General features: G+C 52.3%; 1 protein-coding gene across 1 annotated transcript; it reads right to left on the minus strand.

Moving 5' to 3' along the window:
* Positions 1-663: 663 nt before the first annotated feature.
* Positions 664-11,842, minus strand: SH2D7 (SH2 domain containing 7; the record flags this gene model as incomplete). Its single annotated transcript, XM_080691669.1, has 8 exons — positions 664-772; positions 2,709-2,758; positions 3,919-4,035; positions 4,079-4,765; positions 6,553-6,753; positions 6,967-7,132; positions 9,549-9,638; positions 11,667-11,842. The coding sequence occupies 8 exons, from the start codon at positions 11,840-11,842 to the stop codon at positions 664-666; spliced, it is 1,596 nt and encodes a 531-aa protein (XP_080547795.1).
* Positions 11,843-16,918: the final 5,076 nt, after the last annotated feature.

The following is a 16,918-nucleotide window of genomic DNA, read 5'->3' on the forward strand; positions in this document are numbered from 1 at the left end:
CAGTGACAGTTCTGTTTTACACTTACGGAGTACTAACCCCAGGTCAGGCCCTCCGCTTTCAGTCCCCATCCCGCCCCAGAGATCAGGACCCCTACAGCCCCATTCTTCACAGAGAGAAGTGGCAGAGTCAAGTGACCCTTGATCATTTTCCTACAGATGTGCCAGGTCTGCCCAGGGTCTGGGGCAGGAGGATCCTGTGTGATCTTCTACCTGGAGATGGTCAGTTCTGGTCTCTGCCTCCTCTGGAGACAGTGTGGAGGGGTGGAAGGCATCAGGCCAGTTGCCCACCCTTATGGAGGTGGGAACACACAGGTGAGGGGGGACATGGTACAAAAGAGGAAGGAGCCCATGAGTAGCCAGCCTGGCCTACGGGAACAGCTGGAGCAGGAGGCCTGCGTGCCTTGCACCCAGACCTGGTGCCGGGGCAAAAGCTGGAGGGCTTGTTGGAGGCAGGGCCCCGAGGTTGGGGCTAGGTCCCATAGGTGGAGTCTAAGAGCTACTACAAAGGTTGGGACTGGCTGGAGACAGAGGGTGACCTGGCTGGCTCCAAGGGCCACTCAGCAGTGCATGTGAGGCTGAGCCCAGGCTGGAGCTGGCCTTACAGAGGGGCACACACTCAGACTCTAACCAGCTCTGCAGCCCCAAACAGGTTGCTGCTTCTCTCTAGGTCTTTGATTCTTCACTGGGGGTCCCTTTGGATCTGCCCAGCTTGAACAGTGAGGTCTTGGTGAACATAGGGGGCAGGGAGGAGCCGAAGGGCAGTTCTTGGGAGCTTGGCCAGAGCCAAGAGGTCAGAGATCAGAGCCACCACCCCTGGGCTGGGCCTTTACCACCATATCCTTGGCTTCTTGCCCCAAACCCCATGGGACCAGAGCAGAGGATATGGCTCCTGGCCTTTCCCTCCTTCCTGCTGATAGGTCCAGGAGGAGGGGAACTGGTTTTGTTTTCAAGAGCAACCCCGCGATGTCAGCCATCCAGTTAGGAGAATGTCTGTCCTGGCCCAGGGCCCGCCACATGCTTGGCAAGTAAAGTATTCCGTGGGGGCGGCAGGCTCAGTTAATCAGCCCAAGTCTGTGCGTGCTCATCTGGAGAAACAAGGGTGTTGATCCCTCCTCTGGGCCAGTTCCCACTCTTGCTGGCCTTAACTCCTCTGCCGGGACTGGAGAGGCACTGGGGAAGGACACAGCCAGCAGCCTCGTTGGCTAGAAGGGCTGGCTCAGGCCTCCCAGGCTGGCATGGGCCTGCACTCTGAGCCTGGTCCACAGCAGCTGGCTGGTCTGAGGATTTAACAGGCACCTGCAGATGAGTGCATGGCTTCACCATCCCTGGCTAGCCTGGGTACCAGGAGATCCGCCGGGTGCCAGGCCATCCTCAGGATTTATGCTTCTTTTCTGCAAAGAAGAGCCTTCGGAGCTTGTCAGGCTACAAGAAGAAAAGAGATGCCAGGGCCCTCTGTCCCTGGAGAGGGAGGACAGACCCAGGCTCAGAGACCCAGTGACACCAGCCTGGGGCTGGGGGCCCAAGTCCAGGAAAAGAGGCCAGGCTGAGATAGTGATGTGTGCTCCTGTAAGCCAATCCCTGTGCCTGAAACTTCACCTCTGACCCTTCAACCCTTTTCTGGCTAAGGAGGGGAAGGGGAAGGAGGAGTATAGAAGGAGGTAGAAGAGCCGAGCATGGGGGCACACGCTTGTAATCCCAGTGCTTGGGAGGCTGAGACAGGTGGATCACAGGTTCAAGACCAGCTTCAACAACATAGCAAAACTTTCAGCAACCTAGTGAGACATGTTTTAAAACAAAAAAATTAAAAGGGCTGGGGGAGTAGCTCATAGATAGAGTGCCTCTTTGTTCTATCTCCAATACCACACATGCATACACACATGGGAAGTTCCCTGGCATGGTGGCACAGTCATGTTACTTGGGAGACTGAGACAGGAGAATCAGAGGTTCAAGGCCAGCCTCAGCAACTTAGCAAGGCCTTGTTTAAAAAAAAAAGACTGGGGCCGGGTGTGGTGGGGCATGCTTGTAATCCCCGCGTTTGGGAGGCGGAGACAGGAGGATCGCGCTGGTTCGGAGCCAGCCTTGCTGGTTTAAGAGACCCCGTTTCCAAATTAAAAAAAAAAAAAAAAATAGGTCTGGAAGTGTAGCCCGGACGTAGAAGGGCTTCCAGGAACCCCAGTACCACCAAAAAAAAAAAAAAAAAAAAGACTGGGGGTGTAGCTTGGAGGTTGAATGTCCCCAAATTCCCAGAGTGCTCTACTGCAGCTGAGGGCCTGGCTGTGCACTGGTGAGACAGGATGGGGAGGGGGGTTGTACACAGGGTTACCACAGTAGGGAGAGGACACGGATCAGCAGACATGGCTGTGGCTTCTGAGAGTCAGTCTCTCTCTCTCTCTCTCTCTCTCTCTCTCTCTCTCTCTCTCTCGGTACTAGGGACTAAACTCAGGGGCATTCGATTTCCCAGCTACGTCCTCAGCCCTTTTTATTAGTTCTTATTTTTGAAAGTGTCTCACTAAGTTGCTGAAGGTCTTGCTAAGTTATTAAGTCTGGCCTTGAACTTTGACTTCTATCTCAGCCTCCCAAATACCAGAATTACAGGCATGTGCCACCACATCTGGCCTGAGGTTCTTAAGGGACCACCCATTGCCTGGCCCCAGGAGGGTCAGGACCTCAGAGGCTGCTGCATGTGTGTGGGCACAGCTGTACCCTACGGGAGGAGCTGGGCTCCCGTGGAGCCTTCGGCTGGGAACTCAGGGTATCCCTGTTCAGGCCAGGAGCCTGAGGCCATGCCATGGGAGGGGACTGCTCCCATTACCTCCAGGTATTGCAGAGCACAGCTGGGACTGAGGCCTCCTCTGCCTGGGAACCTTGCCCTCCCACCCACTGTGTTCCCGGGATCCCCACTTCCTCTTCATCCTCCTTATTAGAAATGCTCAGAAATAATAGCTTCATCCACCAAGAGATTTCTCAGGCCCGGGTCCTGAACACAGGAGGATGTCTAGCACTACCCTCTGGGCAGCTGCGGCTGGGCACAGCCAGGGGATCAGCCCACTTTACAGACAAGAGAAAAGAGGTCCTGGGTAGGGTTGCCAAGTAAGAAGACAGAATGCCTGGTTAAATTTGAATTTCAGATAAATAATTGCAGTATTTGAAACATACTAAAAATATTTATCTGAAATTCAAATGTAACTCTGTGTGTGTGTGCGTGTGTGCGTGCGTGCGTGCGTGTGTGTGTGTGTGTGTGTGTGTGTGTGTGTGTGTGTGTGTGTGTATGTGTGTTGCTGGGAACTGAATCTATGAGCTTTACTACCTCTGAGCTACATTCCCAGCCCCGGTTTATTTTATTTCTTGTGGTACTGGGGATTGAACCCAAGGACATTCTACCTCTGAGCTACACCCCCATCCCTATTTTTTTTTTAATTTTAAAACAAGGTTTCACTAAGTTGCAGATGACCTCACAAGTTGCTGAGGCTGGCTGCGAACCTGTGATCCTCCTGTCTCAGCCTCCCAAGTACTGGGATTACAGCCGTGTGCCACTACACCTGGCTCCTGTTTTATTTTTTATTTTGAAATAGGGTCTCTCCAAGTTGCTAAAGCTGGCCTCAAGCCTGTGATCCTCCTGTGCCAGCTTCCCAAGTACTGGGATTACAACCATGCACCACTATATTCACCTTAAGATGCCCTATGTTTTATCTTCCTAAATCTGACAACCCTAGTTTCTGGGGAAGTTGTCTTACCCAAAGCTGAGGCTGGAAGTGGCAGCCTAGGGCTAAGGGCCTCTTCTCCACCTCTCAGGGGGCTCCAAGACCCCTGCAGTGGCTGGGTGAGAGAGAGCCAGGGAGTCTGGTCCAGTGCAGAGAGAGCTCTTAGCTGGGCCTGGAGCCCCCATTTACACCCAAATCCAGCAGCTGCTTCTCTCACCATGACCACCACCAGGCAGATGTCAGGGCTGGAAAACCTGGGAGCTTCTGGGTGGTGGTGCTGGTGACCCACCTTGTCCATGCCTGGGGGGCACAGGTCCCCTGATCCCACCAGGTACTCCCCAGGGACAGGCAGTCACCGCGCCACCCACGGAGCTCACCTTCTGTGTCCGCCCAATCTCCTTGCTCCTGCCTTCTGGAATTTGCTCGTAGGTGTTCCCAGGCTCCGGGAGTCCCGGGGTCTCTGAGATCCTCTCATAGCCACAGTCCATGGGCCCAGACAGTTTGCTATACATAGGACCGGCGCCAGGACACGGGCATCTGGCCGGGCCACCCCAGCAGGTTGGCATCTGCTCATAGGCACTGCCTCGTTGGTCTGCCATGCCCCTGCCCTCCTGCAGACCACCTGCAGTCCCAGTGAGCTTGTAGGTATCTGCAGAGCTGCCCCAGGAGCGGGTCTGAGCCTCGTGGCTCAGCTTCAGAAACGGCTGCCTCTGGGTAGCAGCCTGAGATCCTGGGGTCTCAGAACTGGGGGGCAGATGGAGGGCCCAGGAAGTAGAAGACATAGAGGGGCCCTGATCTGGGCTCCCCACAGAGAAGGCAGGCCCAGGGCCATCAGGCCTATTCTGGCTTCCATCTGAGGGTCTCCTCAGGGCCTCCCTGCCTGGGGAGCAAGCCTGGCTGCCAGCCAGAACTGGCCCATGCCTGCCGGACACCTCCGTGCCCAGGCCTAGCCGTGCCTGGTTCATCTTCTTCAAGTCTGCATAGATGATGTCACTGGGGCCTGTAATGGACTCATCCAGCAGGGAGGCACTCCTCTCCGGGACTGGGGGTGCCCTGATGGGGTCCTGGAAAAAGAGGAACAGAGAACTTCTTAAAGGGCCCCCACCGTTAAAATGCCCTCAGATCAACTAAACTCTCTCAGGTAAGCTGAGGCCCCATCTTGGCCTCCATCTACCTGTTACATGCAAGGTCTGGGATGTGACATTCAGGGTCTCACCAACTCTCATGCGCTAGGATTCGGACAGTCTTTGATGTTCAAAGCCTCAGGCCGCCAGCTCAACTGCCAAGCCAAGCTCACCCTGCTGTGCTCCGCCCTTCTCCGGGGAGGTCCCTGGGTTCCTCAGAGTCCCCCTTCAGAGTGCCCACCCCCACGTCTATCACTCATGTGTCCTTGCAACAAAACTTCAGTGGGCATCAGCTATGGGCCAGACAGCCTTCATTTGGTGCTAAGGACTTAGTGGTGAGTAGGACCAAGCCTTGGGAGTTTACATCCTTTTCTATTTTTTTAATTTTTTGGTGATGGGCATTGAACCCAGGGGTGTTCTACCTCCCAGCAACACCTTCAGCCCTATTTGGAAACTGGGTCTCTCTAAGTTGCTGAGACTGTCTTTGAACCTGCTTTCCTCCTGTCTCAGCCTCTCAAATACAAGGGTTCCAGACATGTGCCACCATGCCCGCCCTGGAAGTTTACATTCTAATCTGGAGATGGGCAACATATGACTTTGTTATATTGTATAATATATTTATACAATATAATAGTTTGGGATTTATATTTGTTTGTTACTAGGAATTGAACCCAGGGGCATTCTTCCTCAGCACTGCACCCCCTGACCTTTTTATTTATTATTTTGAAACAGGGTCTCACTAAGTGGCTGAAGCAGGTCTCAAATCTGTGATCTTTCTTTCTCAGCCTCCCAGGTATGGGGATTACAGATGTGTGCCACTGTGCCTGGCTCAGAGGGGACATTTAAGGGGAGAAGGGAATGCAGCTAGAACATGAGCCACGCGGCTGATAGAGCATCCTAGGAGAGGGAACAGCAGGTGCACAGGCCCAGAGGCAGGAAGGAGCTTAGTGGGTTCCTGGAAGTTCTAGGTGAGCCCTGCCAAGAGGAAGGGGAGAGGCAGCTGGGCACCTGGCAAGGTTCTTGTGGAGACTGGTGCAGTGTAGCTTTTATTCTAAACAGGAGGAAAAGCCCTTGGCATGCTATGACGTGAATGATACTGAGGAAACTCTGAGTCCCTCCCATGGGGTGCTGTGGAGAGGAATACAGTACTGACAGACACCCCACTCTACAGTTTTTGGGTTTTTTTTTTTGTCTCTGTGTGGTACTGGGGTGGAAGCCAGGGGCTTTCTACCTCTGGGCTATTCTCCCAGACCTATTTTTTATATTTTATTTGGAAACAGGGTCTCACTAAGTTGCTGAAAGCCTCACTAAGTAGCTGAGGCTGGCTTCGAACCTATGCGATCCTCCTGTCTCAGCCTCCCAAGCGCGGGGATTACAAGTGTGTGCCACCACGCCTGGCCCCACTCTACAGTTTTAGAGGGATTTTTGGCTCTTGCGTATCCCTTCCCTCATTCAAGCTTCAGGATAACTTCAGAAATGGTAAACAGAGGTGCAGAGAGATTACCTGACGCGCCCAGTCACATCATGAGAAAATTGCCAAGTCTTGAAACCAACCCACCGAGGCGCAGGCCATGGCCCGGGTTAACAACGGTTGATCCACGCTGGGCCTCTGCTCACCCTCCGCCACTGAAGGGACCAGCCAACGTGCCCTCTCAGGGCCTAACTGGCCTGGCAGCCTCATCCCTGAGCTCTTGGTCCTCACCTGGGCAGCCCGGAACGCGCCTCACCTCCATGCTCTCCTCTTTGGAAAGGATTCGGGGCCTCATGGCCAGACTCCTCTTCAAATGGAGAAAGGAGACCTGGGGCTTTGCCGGGGGACGCGGGCTGGCGGCCCTGTTGGGGACTTCCGTGGAGGGTGGCTCTTCCAGGCTCAGGCTGGCCTGGTGCAGGCCCAGGGTGATGGCATCATACAGGTCACTGTCTTCTGTCTGGGGAGCAGTGGAGACACAGCAGGCATGTCATCACAAGCCCCCTGTGACGAGTGAATAAAACATTGCCATGGATTGCTGGCCCCGGGTTAGGATGCGGCCACGCTCTCTGCTTTTCAGACGGGACCCCGCACTGAGAGCCTCAGATGTCCAGGTGATGGACACCCTGTGTCTGCACATGCCACCCTCGCCCTGGGGAAGAGGGGTGCCTACCCGGGGGCAGGCAGCAGCCAGGGTCTCCCCGAAGGGCTCAAGCTGCACCTCCTGGTAATGGCGCACGAGCTCGGCCAGGGTGCTGTGGCTGAGGGTGTCCCCTGAGACCAGGTAGCGCCGATTGCGGAGCTGGTTGATGACGAAATGGCGGCAGCGGTCGCTGCCCCTGCAACACAAGCACGCGTGGACTGGGCCGGCTCTGCCCGGGTGCAGGACAGGAACTCGGCTTCCAGGACAGACCGCCAGCCCCGGGGCCCTCCGCTGGGGGACACAGTGCGTTCCTCAGGGAGCTGGGGAGAGGTTTTCAAACCGTGGGGGCCTGGGAAGTACCTGAGCCTGCTCTGTGGACTGGGGCGGGGGGAGGGTTCAAGTAAGGCCCTCACCTAGGGTGCAAAAATGAAAAGGGATGCTAAAAATCTCAGTCATCAAGTGAACGAATAGTGCAATATTTTAGATCAAAATGAATTCCCAAAAAATCTATGATGAACAAAATACCAAAATTTAAAGACAAGATCCAACCGGGCGGCTTCACAACTTGGCCTCACCTGAATCCCCGCCCTGCTGAAACAACGGAGCTCCATTTCCCGCCTCCCCTTTCAGACTATAAAGTGCTACCCGCGCCGTTTTCCTTTTATGTGGAAGATTAGCCTACAGGGAAGCACACACATCCAAAATGTGCAGAGCTGGATGAGTTTCCACATACGAGGTAACTGCAAAGCAGATCAAGGTGTGGAGCCTCTCCATCCCCAAGGCTCCTTTTACCCATTGAGTTGTCTGTCTTTGCACATTTGTCCGCAGGAGCTCTGGATTCATGTCCTTTGTTACATATATTTATTGAGGTTTTGTATTTTGGTTTTGGTACTGGTGACTGAAACCAAGGCACTCTACCTCTAAATCACACCCCCAGCCCTTTTATTTTTTATTTTGAGACCATCTCACTAAATTGCTGAGACTGACCTTGAACCTACAATCCTCCTGTCTCGGCCCCCCAAGTACTGGGGTGACAGGTACGCGTCACCACGCCCTGCTTACAGATATGTCTTGTAATATAGGACTCTCAAGGCTGTACTTGACCTTTCCTTCCCTGAATGGTAGCTTTTCTTTTTCTTTCTTTCTTTTTTTTTTTTTCCTTTGGTTGAAACCCAGGGGCATTCTACCTCTGAGCTATATACCCGGCCCCTTTTATGTTTTAATTTTGAAACAGGGTCTCACTAAATTGCTGAGACTGGCCTTGAAACTGTGATCCTCCTATCTCAGCCTCCCAAGTACTAGGATTACAGGTGTGTACCACTGTCCAGCATGCCAAGCACCTCTAAATATGTGGATTCATTGAACACTTTCGGTGGTACTAGGGGTGGAACCCAGAGGCTCTCTACCTCCGGGCTATACTCCCAGACCTTTTTTTTAAAAAAATATATATTTTATTTGGAAACAGGGTCTCACAAAGTTGCTGAAAGCCTCACTAAGTAGCTGAGGCTGGCTTTGAACTTGTGTGAGCCTCCTGTCTCAGCCTCCCAAGCGCGGAGATTACAAGCGTGTGCCACCACACCCGGCTGAACACTTTCAATTATCCTATAGAGGCTAGAATATTCCCTTTTTACAGATAGACAAGCACCGAAAACCAACCTGCTCTTGGGCCAGGATCAAACATCACTGTCTCTGACTTCATCTTGACCCCCTTTGTCTCTTCCTCGCTATGGCCACAGCCCTCAGCATCCAGCCAACAGCACAGTCCCCGCTGCCCCAGCCTAGGCTGCTTGGAGGACCCTGGCAAAATGGAGGTCTAACCAGATCACCCTTCCTGGTCTACAGACTTAGCCAGACATCCAAGGCTGTCTTGCGCCTTGCCCCCTCTCTAGGTGGTCCCCTAGAGGAACCCCACATCCTGCTCCAACCGGCTACTTGTGGCTCCCATCACCTCATACATGTCCACATGCAGTCCCATCTACCGGAAATAAACCTACCTTCCTTTCTCTCTCTCTCTCTCTCTCTCTCTCTCTCTCTCTCTCTCTCTCTCTCTCCCTCTCTCTCCTTTCTTCCTTTCTTTTTCTCTTTTTCCTTCTTTCTGTGACTAGGGATTGAACACAGGGGCATTCTACCTTCACACTACACCTCCAGCCCTTTTTATTTTGTAACAGGGTGTCGCTAAGTTTCTGAGGCTCTTGCCAAGTTGCTGAGGCTGGCCTGAAACCTGCGATCCTCCTGCCTCTGCGTCCCAAGTACTGAGATCATAGGCATGTGCCACTGTGCCTGGTTAGGAACGCCCAACCTCACTCTCCTTCCTGCCTAGCAAATTGCCGCTCCTCCTATTCTGGGCTCAAAGTTTGCCTCTGGGAAGGCTTCCCTAGCCTCCCATGGGGAGGGAGGATGTGTCCCCTGGCCCTGCTCTCTCCATGAAAGCTGTGCTGTCATTCCTCATCCCTCACAGGTGGCTCCTGCTGCCCAGAAAGTGTGTGTGGAGACAGTCCCCCATGAGCTGAGGAGTCAGGGGCGGGGCCCTGGGCAGGCCTGCGCTAGTCTGCGAGGCTGAGCTATGGGGGCCGGGGCCTGCCTGGCCCTCACAGAGCAACCCCGCCTCTTACCTGTAGGACAAGATGTAGCCGATAGCCCGGTCACTAAGGCGGATGAGGAAGCAGCCAAGAGCTTTGTCCCTGAGTAGCTGCTCCGTCTCTCTGGGCAGAGGACACTCCATTAGTTGGGGCCCTAACAGCAGCCCTAGCAGCCTGAGCTACTCAGAGTCCCCAGAGGCCATGCCCTTGGGCCCCAGACCCCAGACACAGCCAAGGGAGGCCCCCTCGGATCTTCCAGTGGGTCAGTGGCCTCTTGAGGCTCAGGCTGGAATCTGCAGGCTCCACTGAGAGCTCATTCAAGACTGTCTGGACTAGATCGGGGTCCTGAGTCCACAGGCACCTCACTTCCCCCCACTGCAGCGTCACTAGCAAGCCTGCCAGCCACGACTCCAACCACACGCTCCCACCTGATGACGATGGACAAGAATAAGTCCACACAGCTGGACACTTTCCTTTTTTTTTTTTTTTTTTTTTCTGGTGGTACTGGGGATGGAACCCTTCTACCTCCAGGCTATACTCCCCTCCCAGATGTATTTTTACATTTTATTTGGCTTCGAACCTGCGTGATCCTCCTGTCTCCGCCTCCCAAGCGCAAGGATTACAAGCATGCGCCACCACACCTGGCACAGCTGGACACTTTTAGGTGGTGAGAAGCCCTTCCTCGGGACCACTATATGCAGCTGTGCAGGGTGAGCACTACACAAGCGTTTCCGCAGGAAGAATATGCTGGTAGGTCTCAAACCTGCTTATAATAGGAGCTCACAGAGTCTGGCCGCGGACCTCTTTTTTCATGTCCCCTTCAGCCCCAGGCAGCTACATCTATTTCTACTTGGTGCCAAGTATTTTGGAGGCACGGCAGAACATTCCAGCTGTCATCTGGTTTGACAGTACATGCACCAGATATTCTCCCACCTGCTTACTCTCCAACTCAACTGAGCACCTGCTCTGTTCAAGACCAGCAACAGGACTTCTAGAGCCTGGTGTCAAATGAACATGTGGGAATCCCTTGCTCAAAAAATTACTAAGAAGCCGGGCGTGGTGGTGCATGCTTGTAATTCCAGCATTTGAGAGGCTGAGACAGGAAGATTGCGGTTCGTGGACAGCCTCAGCTACTTAGTGAGGCCCTTTGCAACTCAGTGAGACCCTGTTTCAAAATAAAAAAAAGTAGGGCTGGGGGTGTAGCTCGTAGGTAGAATGCTGCCCGGTTCCATCCCCAGTACCACACACACACACACACACACACACCAAAAAAAAAAAAAAAAAAAATTGCTAAGAATTTCAAGATAGCAACAGTAGAGCATTAAGGCAGGTGCGTGTCCCTCCTGAGCACAGGGCCCTGCCGACTGACACAGCGATGTCCAGCAATCTGGCCCTGGCCTACACCAGGTGCTGTGCTGGGTCCTTGTAGCTGGACGTATTTCTCTCTCTTTCATCGGGTACTCTGGTGGCTTGGAGATGCAGCCCAAGCAGAAAGCCAAACCCCACATCTTTGCCTTTATTTCTGGGGTAACTGTTACCCAAGTTTACCTGGCACGGTCCCTTTTGTGACAGTTGTAGCTTAGTTGCAATTAAGAAAGATGAATGATAAAAGCTTCTAGTTACTCGTCCTAATACTTAGAACTGGCCTGAATGCATCCTGCTCCCACCGGCCCTCGTTCTGTCTTACTTGAGGCCTGATGGCCCCAGCCATCCTAGAACCTCTTTTTTTTTTTTTTTTTTTTTTTTTTTTTTGGGTACTGGAGATTGAACTCAGGGACATTCTACCTTCGGGCTACATCTCTAACCCTTTTTTCTTTTGAAGCACAAGGTCTTTCTAAGTTTCCGAGGCTGGCCTGGAACCTGCGATCCTCCTGCCCCTGCCTCCCAAGTACCAGGATTACAGGTGTGCCCCATCACACCTGGCTCAGCCACCCTAGACCTAAGTGGGGGCCTGTGCCCTCTCCACCTTGTCCATAGAAGCCACCAGCCGAGTATATATCGCTCTTCAGTTCACTTCCCCCCAGTTGCTCCCCGGGGTTCCTGCCTGGCACAGGGAAAGGGCAGGACCTAGCTGTTCTGGAGTCTGAGGCCACATCCTCAGCCCCTCGGGGCTGCGGGCCATGCTGGCCCCGTGGACAGGGGCAGTCTTACTTGCGGGTGATGAATCCGTGAAACCACGGGGGCAGGGCACCGTTCTGCAGGATGAAGGGGGCCTGCGTCTCGGTGAACCACTTCAGGGCCAGCTCCTGGAGCTCGGCCAGGGCTTGGCTGTCGCCTGCGCCCCCTGGCTCCCTCCCCAGGCTGAGCGGCTGTAGGCTGCCCTCCATCCTGGCCAGTGCTGAAATGGAAGCCGAGTGGGCAGGCCCCCTATATCTGTGCGCTCGGGCTCATTTGCCTGAGCCCGGGCCCTCTCCAGGCGCGGCCACAGGAGCCTCATTGTCACCTCTGGGCTGGCAGCTGGCTCTCCTCTGTGATGCTTCGGGTGGGGCACCTGGGCTGGCTGGAGGGCTGGGGGAGGGGCGGGCTTCCTGGCCGCAGATGAGCAGCCTCCTGGCTTGGGCCTCTTTCCCCTGACACCTCCGGTCTTTGTTGCAGCCTCTGGCTCAAGTCCACAGCACTGTCCCTGTTAGCAAAACACTGGATTCAAGCTCTACGTATCCTTCCTCACGGGGGCGACTGTATTTGGGTGGGGGGAATTCAGAGCTGATTAAGTCTTCCTTCCACTCAAGATCTATTGAGTGCCTACCGTCTGCCATGTAAAACCGGGCCCTGGGAATAAAGCAACAAACAAGATAAGGCCTTGCCCTTGCCATTCTAGTGGCGGGGGCAATCAATACCATGTATGTATGCATGTATGTACTATGCATGTATGCATGTATGTGCGCATGTGTGAGCATGTATACATGCATGTTATGTGTGTATGTATGTATATGTGCATGCATGTATGTGTGCATGCATGTATGTAGAAGTGTCAAGTGCAATAAGCTCGCCAAGAAGAAAGGGAGCAGAGCTTGTCATGTGGCGCACACTTGTAATCCCAGCATTCGGGAGGCTGAGACAGGAGCATCATGGCTCACGAACAGCCTCAGCTACGTAGTGAGGCCCTTTGCAACTCAGTGAGACCTGTTTCAAAAAGTAAAAAAAAAAAAAAAAAAAAAAGGGCTGGGGTATAGCTCAGAGGTAGAATGTCCCTGGGTGCCATCCCCAGTACCGCAAAAGAAAAAAAAAAAGGGAGTGGAAGGAGCCAGCGAGCCTGGGCCACAGCAGAAATCCAGGCCGGTGGGCATGGAGGCAGCAGAGGTTGCAACCAGTCAACTCCAAAGATCTGGGTTAGAACCTGCTTTCAGTCCTGCGTCCATGCTGACGTGGGGTCGCGGGACTTACTACATTATTGCAGGTACCTCAATTTGCTGACCCATTAAATGGGAATGAGAGGCATTTTCCAGACTCTAGGGTCATTATGAGGATGAAGTGAAAGGGGGTAATAGTAAAGAAAATGAAGGAACATTTTACATAAATTTAAAACCAGGCAGAATGGATCAGTGATGATAAGAGGACCCACCGCAGCTGCCTTGGGAAGGAATGACTGGGAACGGGTGGGTTGGGGGGATTGCCGAGCGCCGACAGTTTCTATTTTTGCTTTTTTTTTTTTGCCCTGAGGATTGAACCCAGGGTCATTCCACCTCTGAGTTACAGGTCTCAGCCCTATTTTGAAACAGAGTCCTGCCAATCCACTGAGGCTGGCCTCAAACCTGCAGTCCTCTCGTCTTAGCCTCCCAAGTACTGGGATTACATATGTGCACCATCACACCCACCTAGGTTCTGTTTGTGATCTGAGTGGAGGGTTAAATGAGTGTGCCCATGGTGGGAAACTTCATAGGTATCTGCACTCACAATTTATACACTTTCCCATGTACACATTCTGCTTCAATAAAACAAAAGAAGAAAAAGAAGAGGAGAAGGAGGAGGAGACAGCAGCAGCAGCAGCCATATTTCCCTGGCTCAAATTCTGGCTTATAAACTATGTGACCCCTAATCAATTGCTGTGACATTTCTGGCTACAGTATCTTTTGTCTTTGAAAAAGGACAATAAGACAAACTGCATATTAGTCTATCTTTCGTTGCTATAACGAAAGACCTGAGGATACATTATAAAGAAAAGAGTTTTCGGTAGCCCATCTTTTTGGAGGCTGAAAGTCCAAGGTTGGGAAGCCCCACCTTTGTGGCTTCCGGTGGCGCCTCCTTGGTTACTTCTCCTTTGGCATCACCGTGGGGCGTGGGTGAGACGATGCTCTCACAACCCACTCTCACAGGACCGACCAGGACCCACACGACTACCGCAGCCACTTCAACTACCCAGAGCAGCGCCTCCAGTGACCGACCTGCCTACCGCTGGGCTCCACCTCGTGTGTGTGTGTGTGTGTGTGTGTGTGTGTGTGTGTGTGTTGGGCTCCTGGGGATTGAACCCCAGAGATATTCTACTCCCCCACCCAGACTTTTTTCTTTTAATTTTAAATTATTTTTGTGATATCGGGGATTGAACCCAGGGCCATTCTACCTTTGAGCTATACCCCCAGCGCTGTTTTTATTTTGAAACAGGGTCTCACTAAGTTGCAGAGGTCTCACTAAGTAGCTGAGGCTGGCTGCAAACTTGTGTGTCACGTGGCTTGGGTTAGACCCTACTTTTTTTTTTTTTTAGCATTGGGGATTGAACCCAGGCACATTCGATCTCCAAGCTATGCTTCTAGCCTTTAAATTTTTAAAAATTATGAAACAAGGTCTTGATAAGTTTCTGCGGCTAGCCTCAGATCTGCAATCCTCCTTTCTTAGCTTTCCAAATATTGGGATTATTGGCCTGCACCACCATGCCTGGCTAGGCCCCACCGCTTAAAGGCCCCGCAGCGTCCTAGCATTGCCATGCTGAGGACCAGGCTTCCAACACATGAACCTTCAGGGAACGCGCCACATCTAAACCATAGCAACATAGTGTTAGAAAGGTTAGATGACTGGAGTCTTTTGAACAGCATTTGGAATAATAACATAAGCAATTAAAACTTAGTGAAGATTAAGATGATAATAATATGATGACTGAAATATGGCTAGATATGGTGGCACATACCTATCACCCTAGTAATTGGGAGGTCAAGACAGGAGGATCACGAGTTCATGGCCAGCCTCAGCAATATAGCGAGACTGTTTCAAAACAAAAAATAAAAAGGCTGGGGTGTAGCTCAGAGGTAGAACGTCCCTGGGTTGAATCCCCAGTAACACATATGCACAAAGAAAGGAAAAAGAAAAAAAATCTATTCTAAAGTCCTGAAGCCAGGGGCCATGGAGCAGGAGGAGGAGGAGGAGGAGGAGGAGGAGGAGGAGGAGGAGGAGGAGGAGGGAGAAAAGAGGAGAGAAAAGAAATGAAATAGCAAAGAGGCTGAGGGTGCTGCGGTCCAAGCAGTAGTTGGCTCACGCCAGAGTGAGATCCTGGAAGTATTCAAATACAAAGAAATGTGCTTCTATAATTTTCCATGCAGCATTCTCTCTCTATCTCCCTTTTAGGTTGGATACTTTTATGAGCAGAACCTGGTCATTTTCATACAATGACAAAGGCTTTGTCTACAAAAGGGGGCAAAGCCCAAGCTGGCTGTGGGCCAGGGGTGAAGATTCCGAAGTCAGGCAAATAAAGGGGAGCTTACATTCTTACATTTATGCTCAGAAGAAATGTGGGGCAGAGGAGGGTCGAGGCTCTGCAAGACTGGGGTGGGGTAGAAAAGCGGTGACCTGGGTGGCACCCTGCCTTCCATTGCTCAGTTCATTACATGTGCTCACTGTTGGTGCGGGGCCCTGGATGTAGGGAGGAAGCTGGAGTAGCCCTGCCCTCCTTTTCCTGGGGCCTCAGAGGTGCAGAGATAGGGAACAAGAGGTTTCACACTCAACTGGGATGTGGGCAGGCCTGCAATCCCAGTACTTGGGAGGCTGAGACAGGAGGATTGCAGGTTGGAGGCCCTCAGCAACTAAGTGAGACTGTGTTTAAAAATAAATAAAAAGTGTAACCAGACAGAATTTGGGAGGCTGAGACAGGAGGATTACAAATTCATGGCTAGCCTCAGCAACTTAATGAGGGCCCTCCTCAATTTAGTGAGACTCTGTTTCAAAATAAAGAATAAAAAATAGGGCTGGGGATGTAGCTCAGAGGTAGAATGCCCCTGGGATCAATCCCTAGTACCTAAAAAAAAAAAAAAAAAAAAAAAAAAGATAAAAGTGCAATCAGGCGTGGTGGCACATGCTTGTAATCCCTGTATTTGGGAGGCTGAGACAGGAAGATTACAGGTTTGAAACTTAGCGAGGCCCTCTGCAACTTAGTGAGACCCTGTTTCAAATTTTAAAAAATGAAATAGGAGCCGGGCGTGGTGGCGCACGCCTGTAATCCCCGCGCTTGGGAGGCAGAGACAGGAGGATCGCGCAGGTTCGAAGCCAGCCGTGCGCTGGCTTAGGAGACCCTGTTTCCAAATGAAAATGTAAAAATAGGTCTGGGAGTGTAGCCCGGAGGTAGAAGGGCTTCCAGGAACCCCAGTACCACCAAAAAAAAAAAAAAAAAAAAAAAAAAAAGAAATAGGAGAGTAGGGGTGTAGCGTGCGCGCGCACACACACCGCACACACACACACACACACCAGTGCTGGGGGTGTAGCCTAGAGGTCAAATGCCCCTGGGTTCAATACCCAACATAAAAAAATAATAATAGTAAAAATTAAAGCCGGGCGTGGTGGTGCACGCTTGTAATCCCAGCATTTGGGAGGCTGAGACAGGAGGATTGTGGTTCGTGGACAGCCTCACCTGCTTAGTGAGGCCGTTTGCAACTCAGTGAGACCTGGTTTCAAAATAAAGAACAAAAAGTAGGGCTAGGGTGTAGCTCAGAGGTAAAATGCCCCTAGGTTCCATCCCTAGTTCCAATAAATAAATAAATAAATAAATAAATAAATAAATAAATAAATAAATAAAAGGTTCTTTAGGCTAGATTCAGACTGGTTGGCTTAGAATCCCAGCTCCCCCGTTTGCTGGCTCTGTAACCTCACTGTGACTCAGTTTCCTCATCTGTAAAGACGGAGGAGAGGGAAAATTCCTGCCTCGTGGCTCTGGCGAGTGTAGGAGCTCCGCCTTGCTGTGCAGCGGCAGGGAAGCCCTGCTGCCCGATGATTCACAGCCGGGCTTCCCGGCCTGGGAAGTCCCCAAGCTCTGATGTCCTTGCCCCTCTCAGAACCTCCCTGTCTCCAGGGCCTGCTTTTCCTATAGGGCAAGTAGAAGGTGAGGGGCTGTCCAACAAGTCCCTCTCTCCTGAAGGCACTCGGCACTGCTGGGCCGGGCAGGAAGCAGGCCTGAGGTGTCTCCAGGGAGAGGCTCAGCAGAAGAG

The sequence above is a fragment of the Muscardinus avellanarius genome (assembly GCF_963383645.1).
Source record: "Muscardinus avellanarius genome assembly, chromosome: 3".
In the NCBI taxonomy this organism is placed as follows: Eukaryota; Metazoa; Chordata; class Mammalia; order Rodentia; family Gliridae; genus Muscardinus; species Muscardinus avellanarius.